General features: G+C 41.9%; 1 protein-coding gene across 3 annotated transcripts in view; it reads right to left on the bottom strand.

Moving 5' to 3' along the window:
* Pir (pirin) overlaps positions 1–18468 on the bottom strand; it is a 96247-nt gene extending 77779 nt beyond the window's left edge. The window contains exons 1-3 of one of the 3 annotated variants that reach the window (XM_052717632.1): positions 18154–18468; positions 16081–16209; positions 10053–10145 (exon numbers count right to left, since the gene is read on the bottom strand). In XM_052717632.1, coding sequence (XP_052573592.1) covers positions 10053–10145; positions 16081–16176 — 189 coding nt within the window. In that variant the 5' untranslated portion in view covers positions 16177–16209; positions 18154–18468. The remainder of the gene's footprint in view (positions 1–10052; positions 10146–16080; positions 16210–18153) is intronic. The other 2 variants (XM_052717552.1, XM_052717467.1) reach the window with 2 other exon arrangements.
* Between the last annotated feature and the right edge of the window lie 3418 nt (positions 18469–21886).

Consider the following 21886-nt stretch of genomic DNA (forward strand, 5'->3'; position numbering starts at 1 on the left):
AACATGTGGGTCCTGACCCCCTTGAGTCAACGACCCTTTCACAGGAGTCGAATGTCAGATATCCTGCGTATCAGATATTTACATTATGATTCACAGCAGTGGCAAAATTATAATTAGGAAGCAGCAACGAAATCATTTTATGATTGGGGTCACTTCAATATTAAAAACTGTATTCAAGGGTCGCAGCATTAGGAAGGTTGAGAAGCACTGGTTTACAGTCAGCCCTTACTCAACTAGACGCAGGCCTTGCTACTAGCTGCATTCATGAGTAAATAGGCATGTGAATGGTGCCTGTGCTTCAGGATGTGGTGTCATGAGACAGGGTGTCATCTGGTCCTGAAGGGACCACTCTGTTGTGGACTAGAGGGGAATTCTCCCACTTGGTTCATTCTATAGCTAAAAGCTATCAGGGAGGCTCCTGAAAATGAAGTGCCTGAATTTCCCTTTTACACACACACTTCTGGGCAGGGTTGGGGTACACCCTCTTAGCCATCAAGTAGTCTCCCCAGGCAGAAATGATGTTTTAATGAGTTCTCTTTATTACACCTCCCCATCTCCACATTTTCTACCTTAAAACCTCTAGGAATATGCCAGGCAGTGGTGGCACACGCCTTTAATCCCAGCACTCAGAAGACAGAGGCAGGAGGATCTCTGTGAGTTCGAGGCCAGCCTGCTCTATAGAGCAAGTTCCAGGACAGACAAGACTGTTACACAGAGAAACCCTGTTTTGGAAAAACAAAAACAAACAAACAAAAAACCTCTAGGAATATAATCTGTAATACATAATACAGAGTGGGTGAGGTGGACAGAAAAAAATTCACTGAGAAATTACTCAATCTATTTTCAGAGAATATTTCGATTGAACTGCTACTTTCCCTATGTGACCTATGTCTCCTGCCATAGACCAGGTTTTAGTACCTTTTTAGCACAAGGTTGTTTTGGGCATCATTGGGTCAGATGTGCCTGAATGATCTTTATGGCTTTAGGAAGTGAAATAAACTACCTTAAATGTCTAGGTACAAGTAACTTGATCCATTTCCTCAAAATCCCGAAAGTTCAGAGAAACAAGGCCATTACTTTACACTTTCAGGCAGAAAGAACATTTGGGTCCCTGGCCCCAGACAGCATCAATTCCTGTGTAAGTTTAGCAGCAGTCCTGACTCCTACCCACCAGATGGCAGTAGGACTCAGAGCCATGGCCAACCAGGACTGGAAATTTTGGAAGGACCCCAGTGGACAAAATTGCCTTCAACTGAGAACCACTGACATAGACAATATTCCACCAAAAGCTAAACTTCTGGGCTAAAGATGCATCTACTTTAAACAAATTATGTCAACTTGGGAGTTTCTGGATGTAACAATGCCCACTGGTTCACAATGAGAGACCAATCTGCCTTGGCCTTGAATGCTTTTCTTAGTAATGGCCCCAACTTTAGATTTCATCTCATGCCTCAGGCCCCACTCCACCCTCATACATATAGTTTCTACATCTGATTAGACTACTTACTGTTTCTACTACATGCCCTCTGCCTTTACCTCCACTGTGCACAGGATCCATGTTAGTCCTTAAGGCCCTACTAAACGACCAAATTTATGGTGGTTTGTTTTGCTTTGGTTTGGTTTGGTTTTTGAAGCTTGAGGACAACTTTATTATAGTCTACAAAAAAAGACACCACAGGGCCAGCAAGCTGTGAATCATGGCAACTGCCTCAAGGAAGAGAATAGAGAAGAGAAGAAACAGTAAACTACAACCATGCTACTTGAATTAGGCTAGCGTAAAGGTTAGCCAAGCAGCAGTAGGCAACACGGTGCGGAGGGGGGCTTTAGAGGAAGAATAAGGGAGTCTAAAGTGTTAGGGAAACACATGCTTGGAAAAGAAATACAAAGAAGAAAAGGAACGTTACATTTTCCTGAGTAATTCAGAAAAGCAGGCAGGCTTAGGAAGGAACACAGCTAGCTATGTTCTGTAAGAGACTGTGTTAGGGGCAGAAACTCTGGGAAGGAAAAGTGTGCAGTATCTCTTAAAGGGATAATGATTCCTCCTCTCTAACTTGGCTAAAGATGAACCAGCCTTCATAGGGCCAGTGCTGCATTCCAGAGGAGTGGGCCCTTAGCCAGTCCATTGATCCTGCCCCGCCAGAATGTTAGGTCTCCACGTGGGCCAAAGGTTCTGTTTTCTTGGCCACATATCTTCCTTTAATGGTTTTTTTTTTTTAAATTGCTACTCCAACACTGTCTCCTCTGAAGGGGTAATCTTAAAATCATTCAGGATATGGACTGAAATTGGGGGATATCTATAACCCATTTTCACCATGAAAATCTGGAGATCCTGTTCCGAAGCTGCCCACCAGAAGGGATCAGTGTCTGGATTGGAGGTCTAGTCCCCATGCACACGTCCACCCACACGTATGGCCTCTAGGCAGGGTGCTCATTGAGGAGGAGATAGGAAACTGGGAGTTCATTCTGGCATTTCTGGCCAGAGAACCAAGGACATTTCTAGAACTGCTGCTTTGGGGCCCCTGCCACGAGCTGACTGTCCAGTTTCTACCTCCTCTTCTCATCATCCCCCCTCTGAAGAGGATACCCTCACTGATGGCCACAGTTTAATTGAAACCTCTCATGCCTTTCTGGTAGCAGTGACAGTCAGTCTCTTCCTCACTTGGACCATTAAGCTTCTTCTTAACCATTTCCTAAATTTTGTGTAAGCTAAAAGTCTTCCGCCCCTACTTCTAAACTCATGTGTGCACATGCACACACATACACAATTTTTTTTCTTTTGGACTAGGAAACATTCTCAGTCACACTTTTTGGTATTCTTTTCTACTGGTGGGACCCTATGATGGTACCCATATAACATGTTTCCTAGAGGAACCTGCACATGGATGAACCTCCCCTTTACATACGGTTATACATTAGTAGCTTAGCTGATTAACTAGAATAGAACACAAACTAGCCACATTTTATCAGGAGAGAGGAGACCCAAGTCACTCAGTAACGTTCTTTGGAAGCAATGCTACCAATTTCTTAAGTGTCCTGTCAGAGATGATCTAGGTCTGTGCAAGAACCTGATCTAATTGTTATGATGTGTGCTTTTTCTCTGTCAGCACCATCCTGTTTGGGTACCATACTTTGACTGATGTTCTTAATATGTTGGTACCAAGGGGCATCTTAGAGCGGGGAGTGCTTTTGCTACCTTCCTATATAATCCTGTAGCTTCCCCACAAGCAATGCCACATCAACATATATGTTAAAATCTACATGTTTGCCTGAGCCCCACCCCCTCCAGTCAAATCATTAACTAAAGGCAGATTTGCCACCTTGGCATTTTCTTTTATTATCATATTATCTCTATATAATTTCCTTCGCCATTGTCAATATCTACAACTCCTATTAATGACCCCAAAGCTCTCAGACCGCATTGAACCATCATAGTTCTTATAGGCAGTCTTGTCTTTTTTTTTTCATGTCCATAGGAATAACAGGATGTTTCACTGTTAAAGGCAGCAGAAAATAATCGTTGAACAATGGACAGTCTCTATGATATTGACAAAGTATCATTTCCCAATCTTCCCAAAATATTTTTCTTTGGTTTTTTTTTTTAGGGGGGGAGAGAGTCGCTTATAGGTCAGGATGGCCTCTAACTTCCTACCGTAGCAAAGGATGGCTTTGAACAGCTACCTCCTGTCTCCTTCCCCCAAGTGTATGATACCGTGCCTGGCTCAGAATGTTTTCTTTCTTTGCAAAATTTGGTGATGAATTTAATCAAGTTTTTGTTTTCAACTGGGATCCAGCCATGTTGGAATTGTTTGCATTAGAAAATGGTTCACAGCAAGCAATAAGAACAAAGCCGTGTGGAGACAGAAGGTCTGAGGTCTGTCATAAGTTGTAAGTGTGAATCACTAGGGCCTTTCCCTTCCTCTCCAGGATATTGTTCAGACACCGCCAGCAAATGCTGCTGGCTACTAACCAGGAGTTATGAGCTTGGCTTTTCTGATGGGCACACCCTTGGAAACAGGGTGGTTTTGTATGAACAAAAACCAAGGAACTTGCTGAGGCTTGTAGTGAAACTTTAAGATATACTTCTCAGCTTAACTGAGTACATGGACAGCATCCTAATATGTCCCCGTGAAGCAGATCTGCTGGTTTAATTCTAACAGGTTTATTTTCTAGCTCCAAAAATTTTAGCTAGATGAATAGATGACAGATAGATAGATAGATAGATAGATAGATAGATAGATAGATAGATAGACAGACAGACAGATAATGTATATCTTTATCACTTCTGTTCCTTTAGGGAACCCTGATTAATACACTTCCTGATGTGATTCCTAGGAACCAAATCTGGATCCTCTGCAAGAGCAGCAAATGCTCATCATTTCTGGGACATCTCCCCAGCCCCTATAATATACTTTAATTAAACAAGAGCGACCCACTACCTCGGTTTGCCCAAGACTGAGGGGTTCCCAGAAACATATGACTTTCAGTCCTAAAACCTGAAAAGTCTTGATTCTATCATTTGAAGGTGATTTTGAAAGGCACAAACCCCTCTTCTCCACAGGGTAGTTAAAAAACTCATCAATAGTGTATGAACTATTGATATCTTTTTCTTGAACTAAACTTTGGAAAGCCTTCCCTAATCTTCCTATCGTCCACTGTTTCTGATCATTATAGTTGCCCCAGGCAAATTTAACATCAGCCCTGGGCAGAAATGGGCTAACTGCTTTGTCTTCGACTGCTTACCACTCACGCCTTTTGAAAACGATCTTTCCCAGAAATTTGGATTCCTGGCAGGAATTCCTCGCTGTACTTCTTTCTCCAGGGTATGCCTTTTCTTTGATTTTTTTTAGGCAAGTTTTTAAAATGTTTTAATATTCGTGTATATTAATTATACATGCTAACGCGTTTTATTATGACAACTTCTCATGTGTATATAATGTATTTTGACCACATCTACTCCCTCGCCCTTTTCTTTCCAACTAGCCACACTTCCACTTTCATGGTTGTTCACTGTTTTAATGACCCAGTGAGGTTCATTGGGATTGCTTAAGGACAAGTGGTCAGGCAACAACAAAACAGAGATCTACATAAACCTAAGAGTCTGAAAGCTGATTAGCCATTAACTGGGTAAAATCAAGTTATTACTCTTATTTGTCTCATGGTCCTAATAGCTCTGGTGTGGAAAGTCAACTGGACCAGCATTTTTTTTACATTTGTTTGCATATGTTGCTCACTCTGTTGGATCCGGTAGCCCTGGGGTGGAGTCTGAATATTCCAGGACATAACATTGCTGGCTCGTGGACCCCACATGAGGCAGTGAGAATTTTATAGAATACTCTTAGGATTTCTTTGATCATGTATATCTATGAATTTTGAAAAGATGAGCTTGTATTCAAAATATATCCATTATATTTTATACTCATGTGTTAGCACGTCATTTTCATTTAAAAAGTAATCATGAGCTCCAAAACAGCACTATTTTAAGTACCACTGATGCTGATAACACACCCATTATGTGAATGTTCATTGCATACTTGTGTTACCTGGGCATAAGAAAATTGCCTGGGTCTGGGAACTTATTCCATCTTGCATAGCCAATTGAACTGACTGTCAAAAACAGACTTTGTTCTGTAGTTTGTATCTATGTTGTACCCAAGGCTTATATTTGGAAGCATGCAAAGCAAACATCACTCTTCTATCACTATCTCCAACGCCTATCACTGAAAAGGATTTGATTTCCTTGATATACAAAGAACTTCTATAAAACTACAATAATAACAACCGGAGTAAACTCTGTGTATTCCAAAGTTTAGTTTAAATTGAAAAAGAAATACTTATAGTTCACACATTATTGATGACAGCACAACGGGGTGGGGCAAGGATGTAAGTATCTACAATAAACGAATATCTTTAAATCAAAATCAACCTTTTAAAAAAAATCAGCCTTGCTCAGAAAATTGTAAATTAAAACTGCAATGAGGTATTTTTATCGTTAGAATGGAAAACACTTTAAAAAAAGTCAAGTGTTGGTGATGCTGATGGAAAATGTGTGTCTTCACATATCACCGATTGGTGCGGTCCATCAGGGCAGACACTTACCAAGGTCATTCAAAAAACTGGAGCAGGTGACATGGCTCAGGGGGTAAAGATGCTTGTCACTGAGCCTGACGACCTGACCTCAGTTCCATGGGTAGGGTCCACATAGTGGAAGGAGAGGGCCAATTCTGGAAAGCTATTCTCTGACCTCTGACCTCCAGACATGTGCCATGGCATGAGCACACAACACAAGAAAGAAAGTAATGCCATCTTTTAATTAGCTTTTTGAAGAACGTTGGAAAAAATCTAATGCCATAATGTTATTTTAAAAAAGACAGTATGATACCAGAAAAAGAAACAAACAATAGCAATTACTACTTCTGGGTGGTAATGTAACATAACAGGTGATCCTAACATTCTTTTTATTTCCAAGTTATTTTATTTATCTTTTAATTTTATATACCTGTCAGAATTTTAAGCATGACAAGCCTTTGGAATTTAGATTGAGCTCCAGAGAGGAAGTAATAAGAGCCTAAAGTAGACTTGGCTTCATTTTCACTTATAATTTTGGAAGGTGTTTTATCTTTATTTTACATATATGAATGTTTTGCATGTGGTGCAACTGTACTGTGCACATGCCTAATACCAAATGAGGCCAGAAGAGGACATTCCTGGAATCAGAGTTCCAGATAGTTGTGAGAAATGTGGGTACTGGGAACCAAACCCAGGACTTCTGCAAGTGCAGCAAGAGCTCTTCACTATTGAATCATCTCTCCAGTCCTAAGTTGCAGAGTTAAAGGTTTGTATTTAAAGAGAGCTAAGTCCTGGCTTACCTATACTCTGGGGAATAAAATTGACATAGTAATTTCTCATGATCTGAAGTAATCATGTTCTATAAAACTATCATGATCCCTTAATTAACAAGTCCTGAACCACTGGGTGCTAATGGCAATCTAAGAGTGGGCACCTTCAAGTCTCTGGCAACAACGTTTTTGGCAGCCCATCCATGTATGCTTCTATTACAGTGGTTCTCAACCTTCCTAATGCTGCAACCCTTTAATACAGCTCCTCATGCTGTGCTGACACCCCAACAATGAAATTACTTTCGTTGCTATTTCATAACTGTAATTTCATAACTATTATGCATCGTAATGTAAATGTTTGTGTTTTCCAATGGTCTTAGGTGACCCCTGTGAAAGGGTCATTCAACTCTCAAGAGATCGTGGCCCACAGGATGAGAATCATTGCTCTATTATAAGTGTATTTCTGTTTAAAGACCCTCCCATATGTTATATACATTGTTCACTGATGTTAATGAATGCTCAACCAGCAGTACCAAGTCATACTAAAAGAAGTTTACTGAATGCACATATTTTCTCCGTGAACAAGGCAAATTAACAGCCTTCTGTGAAGGAATACTAGAAAGAAAACTGTACAATGCTCAGGAACCATTTTGAATGGTTACCAAAAAGCAGGAAAATATAAGAAATGTGCCACTAAGGTTGTTACAAGGACGCTGGCCTATGTTACGAGCTGAAACAACCAAGAGGGCGGCATCACCTTGTTACATCTCAGTTGGCAAGAGACACACTGGGCGGCTCTAACACCCTGAATTATCATCAAAGCTCTACAAGCATTGATTTGGCAATTGGCAATGGGTTCTCCACGCAGGGAAACTCGTCAATACAAAGTCTACAAACAATAAGGATAAAATGCAATTGCAGTGTAATTGAAGGGAAAATTCTTAATCACAAGGAAAGGACCAAACCTCAATATTCTATAGCTAAGCTTCTTCAACAAGTTCTTTAAAGCGGAATACCATACGACTTACGAAGCAGTCCCCTTCCAGGACACTTCACATGATGGGAACAGGTGCAACCTGTTCCGCAGTCGTTTCGTTTACTATAGTCATTGTCCTGTAACAAGAGCCAGTTACTGACTACCTCTACACAGTGAACGCAGAGAAGTGGGGGCTAATGCAAGCTGAAACAATTTCTTGGGCATGGTAAGGGGAGGGTGCGGTAATTCTCAGCTCTAATGAAGGACAGCTGCTCAAGGCCACCAGCAATGCATACATGCATGTTCAACTGGTACAAACATCATGTCATTGGGGCCAAATGAAGAAGAAAGTGCATCCTCTTGGGATTGTTTGGAAAACATGATGGAGATACTAATACGTGAAAAGAGCTTAAAGGATTTGTAGGATGGCAACCAGAGTTATGGAGTTCTGGGCCAAGGGTTGGAATCAAATACAGGTACAGGGAAGGTGAAAGCATGGTTCCTATCATTGCTGTAAAGTAAGACAGTGTAGCCAATGCGCTAGCAGAGGGCAGAACCTGAAGGCCAACGGATAAATGAAGGAACACAGATCTAAGTAGCCTCAGCTTGTTTCTGGAAGCTTCTTGGTTAAATCTTTCCACGGTTACAGTGATCAAATCTTTCCCTGCTTTTACTTCCTTAACTAGAGTACCTACGGAAGCAAGCAGGGCTCAAGCCTCATCCTCTGTCTTCTACTAACACTCCCCAACACACAGCACACCCCCAACATATGAAAGATCAGCCTCCACCAGCACTTGCTTGTTGTAAGCGCTAGGTAACTATTTATTCATCCACTAATTGGTTTTACAAACACACTAAGCCTTTAGCAAGCCCTGCTTTGTTTACCTCGAATACAGGTGGTTCTCATGGAGAAATAGCTCAACTTTGTAAAGTCTCCAAGGTTTCCCAGAATGTGTGTGTGTGTGTGTGGAGAATCCGAGCTGTAGAAAATGCCGCAAGATTACATCACACATCTTTATTTCCTATAGAACTAAAACAAAAAGTAGTGTCCACTAGAATCTCCAAATTTTGTAATTAAATTTATAAATATGTGAGTATGTCCATAAAATCTGAAATTTTAGACTGTTAAATTTTGGCTCCCTAATTCTAATTCCTTAGAACTTAGTATAATGCTCACTGAGTTCTTAGATTATGTGTTGGTGCTTATAATATTATGTTACACAAAGTTAAACATTTCTGTATACTCTTGGGAAAAAATAGATTTTCCTTACAAAATTATTTAATCATGCCTTAGTTTCTTCTAGCTCCAATAAATTGTTTCAATTGTATATATATATTTTTTTTTTGGTTTTTCGAGACAGGGTTTCTCTGTGTAGCTTTGCGCCTTTCCTGGGACTCACTTGGTAGCCCAGGCTGGCCTCGAACTCACAGAGATCCGCCTGGCTCTGCCTCCCGAGTGCTGGGATTAAAGGCGTGCGCCACCACCGCCCGGCAATTGTATATTTTTAAGAAGCTGATTCTTGCTCTTTAATAACTGCTCAGACAGAAATGTCAACAGGACACAAATTGAATAATATTAAGAATGAGCTGGGGGGTAAAGGACACCACAAGAAAACCCACAGAATCAACTAACCTGGGCTCGTGGGAATTCACAGAGACTGAACCGACAACCAGGGAGCCTGCATGGGACTGACCTAGGCCTTCTGCATTTGTTACAGTTGTGTAGCTTGGTCTTCTTGTGGGACTCCTAACAGTGGGAGCAGGGGCTGTCTCCAGCTCTTTTGACAGCTTTTGGGACCCTTTTCCTCATACTGGGTCACCTTGCCCAGCCTTAGTACAACAGGAGGTACCTAGTCTTACGTCAACTTGATATGGCATGCTTTGTTGATATTCATGGGAGGCCTGCCCTTTTCTGATTAGAAATGGAGGAGAAGTGGATGGGGTGGGGAGGCAGAGGGGAGGTGGTGAGGAGCAAATTGGAGGAGAGGAGGGAGGGAGGGGAAACTTCTGTCGAGATGTAAAATAAATTAATAAATGTAATTAATAAAAATTGTTTTAAAGTTGATATTTAAATTTGAGTATATTTCATTTAAAAGCGCTATAACAGTTACATAGCAGCCTATGGCAAGAAATTTACACATCATTTTTTGCCTCTATTCATTGTTTCTAATGGAATTTCTATTAGAAATAAAAGTCAAATTTTGAAAGATACATGTTTGCAGTCAAATCGTGGTACTTACTGTTTCAAAACCTCGGTGTGGGTGATCAGGAAACCCTCCCGGCCTTCCTCCTTTAAACTCATCAAATAGTAAAAATGGATCCAGATTTTTCAACTGGAATAATAATAAAATTTGGCATGTTAGACATGGCTTTTAAGTCATGCTACAGGGGTACATTCACAGACATATCTAACAAAACTCACTGAAGATTGCACAGCCAATGAGCAACCTTCTAAAATGAAGATTACATTCAGAAGGAAACATGTACATAAGGATTCATCAATTACATTGGAATTGACATTGTAAGAGAAGAGAGAAGCGTGAGCACTTCATGATTATCTATGATATAGTCAAATAGGTCATCATCCGTTTGTAACAGATTCTTAGCATCATGAGGTAGGCGTCTACAAAATCAGTATCTGCAATGCTTTATGAGTGCTCTCAAGGAAAAACAACTTCACACATATAAGAACAGGTAACATCAGGAAGTCAGCTACCACGAAGTGGCTCCTGAGCTGAGTCTTGAAATACATGTTGGAATTAATCAAGTGAAGGATATGAAGATTTCATCCTCATGACATAACTGATTTCCAAAGACTCTGCCTGCTAATACCATCAACTTGAAGGATGGGATTGCAAGCTTTGATTTGGGGAAGGATACATACATTTACACCATATCAGTATTATTTGGATTCTCTGCACACTGGCTCCCTCCAGTCACCAATCTACGCTACATGAAGAAAGTCAGTATAAGTAAAGGGCTATAGAATCCAGGTAGTTGATCAAAGCAAGAGTCAGAGGGGTGAACTGTTCAACTGGCCAGAAGACGAGAGGCATGTATAAGAGACACTCCAATAAACAAGAGTATGTTTGCATTAGACTGTTGTACCGAAGTGCTACTTGCAGGCCTGAAAATTAGTTCTTACTAATCTCTAAGCATTTACAGTAGCTTCAGCAACATGTTCAATAAACATGTGCCATCTGTCCACAAGAACAGACTTCTATGAGAACTCTAATTTTCTAAAATGTTTTAATTAGGTTCCAAATTCAATCACATCTCTATTTTCCTACGTGTTTCTTTTCCTTCAAATACTTCCAAGTCCTTTAGCTGCCAAATTTAAACAGTAGCTTCCAAGATTGTTCTTTCGGCATCTTTAGAACTCCAAACAAAACATGTGGCCACCAGCCCTCGGGCCTGTAGCAACCCCATAATAAAGCTCCAACAGCCCGGTAAGGTTTGGCAATCCGGAAGTGCTGCAAGTGCCTGTCAGAAATGGCAGGCCTTTGGAGACAGGATGGATGCTGTGCTTTTCAAATGGCATTCTATTGAGTCTAGAATATTCCTAAATACGCAGATTGCACCCCCACAAACTCTGGGTGGTGCTTTTGATAGATTCTTTAGTCTCTTGTAGCTAGGTCCTGTGGTTGAATCTGGTTACCACACAGCAATTCCAGGGTAGAACTTTTAGAGTCATTCCTTAGGAAATGAGGGTGGACAGTTGATGTTTGTCCTTTTGCTTTTGTCCTCTTCCTCCTCTCTGTGTCACAGGACAAGTGGCTGCTATTGCCTCAGGAAATAGCTATTAGATAATATTAAGGAATTCTTTAATGTTCCAATATAAGGGGACTACAATTATATTTTTACCATCCTCTCTTCTTGGGTCATCCCCCTTCCTATCTTTTCATTAATTTGTCAGCTGGCATGCAAAGTGGTGATTTCCATTGTGTTATTTTCACGTATCACTATACTGTGTCTCTGTTCATGCCCACATTCTTCCTCTTGCTGATCACCTCCTAGCCCTGAAATAGTTCATCCCCTCAACTTCTGTCACTTAGATCCCATTATTCTCTCCTAGCCTTGTGTTTCAGAGACAGAAACTGAAGTAGTTATGAACAAAATGACATCTGGGTTTCTGTTCCAAATACTTTGAGGGGAGAAATGGAACAGGACATTCATTATGTGATTTCCTCTGGTTTTCTTTGTTTCAGAGTATCCTCTTAAGTAATGAAATAACCCACAGAGAGTGGCATTCTACTGAACAGTAGCTGATGGAATCAGGCAGCATAAAGACAGATGCCACTGATGATGATGGGTTTCTCTCCTCCTGGGAGCACAAAGGAACCACCTCCCAACAACATGCTAGTGAGTCCGTCAGAGTCCATGACTATCTAGCGGGGTCCATGGATAACTGTAATGAAGGATGGAAGCCAGCCCCAGTCCATCTTTTCTTTATTGCTAATCATAGAAAGGCTCACTGTAAGTTCCTCTTCGGCTTCTACATTTCAGTGGTAGGAAGGGGGGAGGGGACACTTGTGGCAGCTACTAAAACGGAGCAGTTTTGCTTCTTCAACATGAAAATAGCTTTGGAGTCAAAAGTTTCTATTTCTTTGAGACATAAGCCTGGTGCACAGACTTCGAAAAGTAACCTTAACGTAGACAAATGCCTTCATTTCTGCTGGCTGGAGGACAGAAATGCGGGGTCTACCTTTCTGTAGAATATGGAGATATGTTAACAACATCAACAGTCAAATACAGGGTCTTGAACAAGAGAATGATGGTAGGCTTATACAGTATTTTTTTAAATGATGTTTATGAAGAATTTGTAATAACACAGAAAGCTCTTGTGTCACCATGTTAAGGAAAAAACTTCAGGACACAAAACTGTGTCTTCTATATAATCCTCAATAGTGTAAAACATAACTGTTTGGAAACACCTTCATTCTCATTTGTAATTAAACAAAGTTGATGACATTCAAAATTATTCCTCTGTCTTCTATTAGGATTATAGAATATTTGTGACACAGGAAACCTGAATTTAAATAACATATCAGTGTCTTGAAAAATCTATGTTTTTAATCAAGGTTTCTTATATCAGATAGATAAAACATAAAATTCAAATATATAAAATTATATTGAGGGGAATTACATCTTTGTTTTTACTAATCTCTATTTTTTGAATATTTTTTATTATAGTAAAATAGATATAAAATGAAATTTAGCAATTTTAAAAATTTATTATTATTATTATTATTATTATCTGTATATTCCTGTGTCTGTGTGAGGGTATGTGCATATGAATGCAGGTGCCCTCAGAGACCAGAAGCAAAGGTCACCCTGAAGCTGGAGTTACAGGTAATTGTAAGTCACCAGATATGGATGCTAGGAATCAAACTAAGGTCCTCTACAAAAGCAGTCCACACTCTTAACCACTAAGCCATCTCCCTAAGCCCAAGACTTAGCACCTTTGAGACCACAGTTCAGTAACATTAAGCACACTCACATTGTCGTGCAACTATCACTATCATGTCCAGACTGAAATCCAGTAGCTTCTTCAATTGTGAGTAAGCTCAATCAGTTATAATAAATTACCAGCAACTGTGATTCTTGGACCAATAGAAACTAAAGCTATTTCATAACATATTACATCTGTGAGTAGGTATGTGAAAATATTGTTCATGTTTGAAATCAGGATGTGATTACATGCATCACTCAAAACTTTAAAAAATAAAAACTCTTAAAAACTTGTAAAAATATAAGATGACTAAATTGTCTCTTAAAAACAACCTTAACCATGTTATAATATAATTTTTTTCTTGGAAATTCATCTATTCTGTTTTGTGTACTTCAAAACACTGTTTTACAAAGGAATTGATAGGTTTCGCCAGACCACCAAAGAGGTTCACAGGATTAAAAAAAAAAAAAAAAAAAAAAAAAAGTGTTGCCGGGCGGTGGTGGCGCACGCCTTTAATCCCAGCACTCGGGAGGCAGAGCCAGGCGGATCTCTGTGAGTTCGAGGCCAGCCTGGTCTCCAAAGCGAGTTCCAGGAAAGGCGCAAAGCTACACAGAGAAACCCTGTCTCGAAAAACCAAAAAAAAAAAAAAAAAAGTGTTAAGACATTCTCAGCAGATACATTCTTGACAGATGGACTAATTAAAGTAATAGCTACACTTAGTACATAGTAATGACTGACTAACAGGTGTCTGTGGGGTCTCAGAACTCTCTCCAGTTTTTCCGTTGGTGCTGATATACATCTAAGAGAATACGACACCGCCTCCATCTGGCCCTATGCATTTAGTCATTAAGATGAAGTTATTTGTGTCCTTTCTTTGACAAATGATACATTTGGGATCTCAAGAGCTATCTATGAGTGAGTTACTGTTGGAAAGAAAAATGGCAGAGGCCCAAGACAGAACAAAGAAGAAAGACTGATGGAGCTGATGGGGGAGCCTACTGGATGGCTTATCAGCATCACGCTGAGTGAAAGGAACCAGGCTCGGAAGGACAAATACTGCATCCCCTCACTCCTATGTGGAATCTAAACAAATAGAATGGCGGCTTCCAGAGCTGAGGTGAACCGATGGAGGGATGTTGGTCAGACAGGAAGAGTAAGTTCAGGAAGTCAATAGCACTTGTTAACTGTAAAATGGCAATGTATTATATAGTTGAAATTTGCTAAGACTAGATTTTGAAAATTATTATGTGAAGTAGTACGGATGTTAATCAGCTAGTTTTGACCATTCCTTGGCTTATACAAGTATAAAAACATCCTGCTGCACATAATACACACAATTTTTCAATTAAAATTTTAAAATTGAAAACATAAACCCATTAATGATATAGGGCAGGACTCGCTGAAGAAAGCCAAGACTTTCCAAAGCCTATAAGCAAAGGCTTTAATCCCAGCTATTCAGGAAGCCGAAGCAGGAGGATTTAAGTTCAAGGCCAGCCTAGGCAACTTAGCGAGACTCTTGTCTCAACATAAAATCCAAAATGAGGACTGTGGATATAGATCAGTGATTGATTGGTTGCCTGGCATGTACAAGGGTCTCCCTACATTCAATCTCCAGTACTGCCAAAAAAAACTTGATGAATATTTTTCAAACACACTTTTTATCAAAAAGTAGACAAAGAAACCCATATGTAGTGAGAGGTATAAAGCTCAGCAACAAGGCAGTATGAAAATCCTGGAGTGGAGTGTAAGAAATCAGTCCTGCTTCCCCAAAACGCAATCTATCCCTACAATGCATTTCTTCTCTTACTCACATTTAATGTGGGATAGCACAGAGGCCTCTAGCCCTTGGCTATGATCACTATTTGATACCTCTCTGTGCAGCTAAGACCCCTCCCTAAACTTCATGTATTCCCTAGTATTCAGATAAAAATGGTCCCTAATGCTATAAAAAAATCTAGGGTCACAATCTCTGAGTTGCCTTGTGTTCCTGCCCCCACAACAGAGGTCTACAGAGCTGGATCTCAGCGCACAAATGTAAATCCTTTATTATGTGGGATCAGCCAGGAGACCTGACCCATGCAGAACCAATTAGGTTGTCTTCCCTAGGAATCTGAAGCTGGGATCCACAGTTCCTTGTGCTTTGAAGTATGAGCACATAAGGAAGGGTAGAGAGGCTACAAGTTGGCCACATTTGAGGATATGCATGCTGAGGCTGACAGCGCATTTTCCTCAGCTCAAGGCAGAACATGGGCATGCAGAGAAAACCAGACACATCTTCTACAGTTCAGCTGCACCTGCTGCCCAGCACCTCCTTATCCATATTCCAGAGACCCCCTGTAGACTGGGGTTGATCCACACAGGGCCCCAATTGTGGAGTTTCATGTTTCTCCCTCTGGCAGTGGTGGTTTGAAAGAAAATGGCCCCCAAAGGGATTGGCACTACTAGGAGGTGTGGCCTTGTTGGAGTAGGTGTGGTCTCGTTGGAGAAAGTGTGTCACTGTGGGGGCAGGCTTTGAGGTCTCCTTTGCTCAAACTTCCCTCAGTGTGACTGTCAGTCTGTTGCCTGCAAGGTGTAGGTAGGACTCTCAGCTGTTTCTCCAGCACCACATCTGAATGGACTGAACCTGTGAAATTATAATCAAGCCACCCAATTAAATGTTTTCCATATAAGAGTTGCCATGGTCATGGTGTCTCTTCACAGAAATAAAAACCCTACCTAAGACAGGTACCCCACAGGGAAGCTCATGACCAAATCCTCTTCAACATCCCACCAGTCCCTTCAGAAAGGAAAGCACAATAGTCATCCAGGCAGCGTACCTCAGGTCTGCCAATGCTTCTGCGGACCCGAGCTCCAACCCCCTCTGACTGCTCCCGGCTCAGCACTGAGAGAGTAACCTTCTTAGAGGATCCCATTTTGAAGTTTATAAAGAACTTTCTGGTGTGGAGCTGTAGAAGATGGAGAACAAGATGAAAAACAACGAAAGAAATCACAACAGAGGGAATATCTACAGACTATAAACGAAGGATATTGACAGTAGACTTTCCCCAAATTCTAACAGTTGTAATTTATTGAGTACTTACTGTGAAACACAATGATGGTGGACATGTATTAGTATCTACCAGGTACCTGAACCCCATTATTAGCAGTTACCTCATGTAATCCTGCAGTCATCGTGTACAAAGGTTAGTGATTACAACTCGTAGGAAGAACTTAATAGAAATATCTAAAGAGCATTTTATATGCTTTGCTTCAGTGACATCTCTTGACCTCCCACACCACCACACACCCCTCAGTGGCCACCCCATGCAGTAGGGTGGAAGATGGAAGTGGGGGTTCTTTTGGTGTCACTGGGAACAAAGAGAAAAAACAAGAGGTATGTGAATCTCACCAGAATATGATGGTGTTGGCATTGAAACAGATCTTCAAGGGTGACTGGATTCAATTACCCCTGTATCTCTAAAGTCCATGGCCATTAAAAAAATCATTCCTTAGTAATTTCAAGTATGTATACAATGTGTTTTTTAATTATATCAACCCCTCATTCCCCCTCCAACTCCTTTCAGACCCCCATCACATCTCACTGCCAGCTTCATGCTGTCTTTTCTGTGGCCTACTGAGTCCAAGTGGTACTGTCATTGTTGTGCACATGCATGTTGGGTCCTCTACTGAAGCATGGGCATCCTAACAGGGGTCACTTTCTTCAAGAAAACTGGCACTCCCTACCCCAGCAGCCTCCAAGTGCCAAAGTTTCTCAGTTAGGGGTGGGACTTCACAAACCTTCCTCCCATCTGTGTTGGAATTTTGACTGGCTTGATCTTATGTAGGTATTATGCACGCAATTTTTTAGACAGGAAATCTTTGAATGTCCTAATAAAGTCCTCTAAAGCACAGACAAATTATATATGAATACCCCGCAAGGGAACCCATGGTTCGGAAACAACCTATATACCACATTTATTATTCAAGAGTGCTTCATTATGTGTTGAAGATGTCTAAGCCCTAACTAAGAAACATCCCAGAACCCCCTTTCTATCTTCAGGGGTTTGCCGATAGGTAATCCTAAATCCTCAGATCTGTTTGCCAAGTGAACTCTAACCAATCCTTCAAAGATTTCTACTGAAGCCAAGAGAAGTGTTTTCACAAGATGACGATTCTGGAACTGGACACCTTAGATTTCTATCTCAGCTTTGCCCCATTCCAGCCTGCTTTCACTTGGGACTCTCTGTGCCTCAGCTTTTCCATCTATAAAATGGGATTAAGAAATGTCTACCTCAAAGGATTCGAACAGTGCTATGGGAAAGTGATCCGCTCTTATTTATAGGAACTTTACACAGGAGTACCCTCCAGTTAGTAAAGGAAGATCCTAAAATGTATCCTCTCTAGTAGACAATCAATATATACCTATTGGGCCATGAAATGTGGAGCACAGAAACGAACTTCTGAATACAGGCCTGTCATCATTCAGACGTACTCAACTATTAAGTAGTTTTGCCTCCACTTAGATTTTCTGGGTCCTTCCAGACTCCCACAGTTAGATACACACAGGAACAAGGATGAGGAAGTTAGCTAATTACAGTGTTTTATCAGGAGAAAAGCCAAGCTGCGGTCCCTTTCACCAAATCTCGGTGCTATTTAAGCATCTTCCTCCCTCAGCTCCCTGAGGAACCAGTAGTAGGCTGGGAAAGGAAGCATCCTGAAAACTGCTCCGGGCATCTCCTCCCCCCATCAACACACACACACACACACACACACACACACACACACCACCCTCGCGGGGGGTCCATCTCCTCCCCCCCATCAACACACACACACACACACACACACACACACACACACACACACACACCACCCTCGCGGGGGGTCGGGGGGAGGCGTCCCAGGCCACTCACTCCGGTGTAGCACAGGCCCAGGAGGGAAGCCGCGGCCGCTGTAGAGTCTCCGCAGCGTCAGGGACACAGCACAGGGAAGAAGGGTTTGCAGAGCTCCGGCCGTCAGTCAGCGTGACTCAGCACTCTGTTGTGGGGCCTCGGGGAGGCGGGAGTCTCTAGGTCCCAGGGGCCTTGGACCGGGATGACACTCCCTTTATTTACCCTGGGTTTGGATTCTCTGACTCCACCTCTCTGGGTCTGCCTTTTGACCTTCCATCCAAAGAATGATGCGCACCCCGGCCTCTTGGGGGCGCGCTGCCCGCCCCCATGTGTGGGATGCTTCCGTGCTCTGTATACCCTTAGATTGACTTGGAAAACCTGTTTTCGCTCCAGTCGGCTTGTCACCCAACCCGTTGGCTCTTTGAACAAAGATGTTTGCTAGCCACTTGTCCGGTTTGGGGCAGGTGATTCAGCCTCTCTGTGCATCAGGTTCGCCGTGAAATGAGAGTGGTGAGGACGACAGTACCACCATGGGAGGCTTGTGAAGAGAACAAACTGAGCCTGTCTCCTAGGCGCTACATACACAGTTGTTTCTCATAAATACGCTCCTTGCTGTTTGCCAGTGAGAACGGGGCCAGGGCCAGAGCAGAAGCAAGAGCCAACACATCTCTGTTCCTGCCGAAAGAGAAGGCATACTCTAATAGGGGGACATGTGATGAAGGGCTTGGTTTTGTTGGGATGGAGGGAGAAGGCATTGGAGAGTTGCCCTCAGTAGGATGAGGATGTGTACCCAGCCAGGAAGCAATCCAGTTTTCCTAGAATTTTTAATCAGGGGGCAGGCGAGGCTGCCATTCTGAATGCTCTTTAAACACCAGAAAGTTCGTTGTCTTGTCTTGGGAAAAGAGTGAAAGCGGCGACTCTGAAATAAATCTGGGAAACTGTCTGATGGTGATATATATATACATATATATACATATGTATATATGTGTGTGTGTGTGTGTGTGTGTGTGTGTGTGTGTGTGTATGTATTTCCAGCTATGTAGGTCTTCCATGGAGACTGCTCCAGGTTGCTTTTGTAGCCAGAAAGCAGCCATAGACAACACTTACTGAGTACGGCTATGTTTCAATAAAAACTTTATTACAGATAATAAAATTTGAATTCATAAGATTATGTTTTGAATTCATGCAATTTTCACTTGTCACAAAATATTCTTTTGACTTTATATTTCAGCTAATATTTTGAGACCTGTTTCCATATATCCTAGGCTGGCCTTACCTCCCTAGATGGCCAAGTATAACTTTGAACTTCTGATTCTCCTGCCCATAGATCCCGCGTGTTGGGGTTACAGTGGTTCATCCACCACCATGGCCAGTTTTATGTGGTGCTGAGGACTGGACCCAGGGCTTTGGGAGTGCTAAGCGAGCACTCTACCAACTGAGCCGTATCCCCAGCCCCCTCAACCTTAAAATGTGAAAAAAACGTCTTGGCTTTCAGACTGGACAAAAATGCGCACAGTGGGTGGGGCGCATAGCCATTTGGGCTGCAGCATAGTTTGCAGACTCCCGCTGTAGGGAAGGAGAAGAGCGAAGACTTTTCCCTGGTGCTCAACTGGGCAGCACACACTGAAATTGGGACAGGACAGAGGAGAGCAGCCTGGGCTTTGTACAAGGATGGCTGGCATGCAAATGTGTGAAGTTGTCCCTGGTTCGTTTCCCTCTCTCCTGAGAAGTCCATGGCCACACTTGGGTGTACATTATCTTTCTTGAAGTGGCTATCTCTCTTCCTTAATGCCCATACCTAAATCCATAGTAAAAACATAGTCTGAATAGTTCTTCGTTTGTTTTTAAGTCTATTCTCTGGGCTCTCCTATCAGTGGGCTTCAAACTGATCCTGCCTACCTTAAGTAATTCAAGGCCAAATGAGATAATCCATGTAAACATCAAAACTGCCACCGACTAATAAAGTATTGGTACTTGTCATTATTATAATTATTTCTGAAACTGTTTCCACATAAAATAGAAGTATGAAACCTCTGTCTGGCACATTGCAGAACTTACCTTGCATTCCCTTGACCAGTCCAACATTCAACCAGGTGACTGGGCTTGGAGTAAAAGCTTTCTCCTCACACTCTTTCAGCTCAAAAGCCTGTGGATTTGGATTTCTAACATCTCTCAGTGCATGCAAACCTTCCCATTCTGAAGGCTACTATCCATCTTCCCCAATCACCATCCGTTCCTCCTGCCTTCAGGTTCACCACTGGCCAACCCGTTTTCCCAGTGGCAAACAAATAGAAAACCAATGCCTGAACCCCTCAGAGGCTTCTCACTGGCTTTAGTAGAAAGTTCTTTGATGTCTTTGAATGGCCTCACCCTTTTACCCACTTGTGCAGGGGCTGGGGAGGAACTACACAAATATCTCTCGTTAGTTTGCCGGGCCTATCTAGAACTTTCCCTCCTTCACTTTCACTTAAGCTTTTCACTCTTAACTTCTATGTCATGCTCCATGGACATCCTTTGATAGTTGTTTCCTCAAGTCTAGGAGAAACTTTCAACATGAAACACCTATATATTATTTCCTAAAGCCATTGTTTATCAGCTCTTGGAAGATTCCATTTTCCTATAGTGGCCTAAACAGTAGTTTCTATCTCACAGGTTTGTTCTGAAATATGACCCAACACTCTACTGAATCTGCCATTTACTCCTCTTGCTCTTAGGTCTATGCAGAACTGGTGGCTGCCTTGACCAATTCAGCGTGCCATTTCTGAGTGAGGCTTTGAAATGAGCTGGCAATTACCACATCTGTTTCATGGAAACCAGCTGTTCTTTAAGAGTGATGGCCTTTCTGGGCAGTGCATGTCTTTAATCCCAGCACTTGGGAGGCAGAGGCCGGTGGATCTCTGTGAGTTGGAGACCAGCCTGGTCCATAGGAATAGTTCCAGTTCAGTCAAGGCTTACACAAAGAAACATTGTCTCAAACAAACAAACAAAAAAAGAGTGATGACCTTCAGGTTATCGTTTTGAAAGAAGCCAGGGCTCCATAGAAAAGAGGCCTTGGAGGGAGATACACCATGAGAAGAAACGAAGCTCAAGATCACCTTGAAAGTGGATCTTGTCGGGTGGTGGTGGCGCACGCCTTTAATCCCAGCACTCGGGAGGCAGAGCCTGGCGAATCTCTGTGAGTTCGAGGCCAGCCTGGGCTATAGAGTGAGTTCCAGAACAGGCTCCAAAGCTGCACAGAGAAACCCTGTCTCGAAAAACCAAAAAAAAAAAAAAAAAGAAAGTGGATCTTCCAGCTCCAGCTGCACCAACCAATGCCACATGGGTACAATCTGAACACCCAACATTGTTCTTTCCAGCTTCCTGATCCACAAAGTCAAGTGCCTTTAAGGTAAACAGTTTCAGGGGAGTTTGTTTCATAAAAATGAGTACCTGGAAAAATATTTTCAGGTCATAGGAGAAAAGAAATAGATTTTCAAAATGCTCCAGGCTAGTGACAAACCTTGCAGAAGGTAGCTATGTCCATTTAATTCATCATGAGGACAATCAGCCATCAAGTGAGACAAACAATTATTAAACTGAAATTTAGAGGTTAAAATGTGCATCCCTCCTACTGGCCGTAGCAGATGCCTCCAAAGTGCAGATGTGCCAGCAAAAGGACTCCTCTGTTACAAGTGTCATTTAATGATGAAAGAACTTCAGAAAGAATGGTGATGTTTCAGTGGACACCTTTTTGGAAATTTTTCTGGAATTCAAA

This window comes from Peromyscus californicus, unplaced genomic scaffold (genome assembly GCF_007827085.1).
Source record: "Peromyscus californicus insignis strain IS unplaced genomic scaffold, ASM782708v3 Scaffold_10__1_contigs__length_136768540, whole genome shotgun sequence".
In the NCBI taxonomy this organism is placed as follows: Eukaryota; Metazoa; Chordata; class Mammalia; order Rodentia; family Cricetidae; genus Peromyscus; species Peromyscus californicus.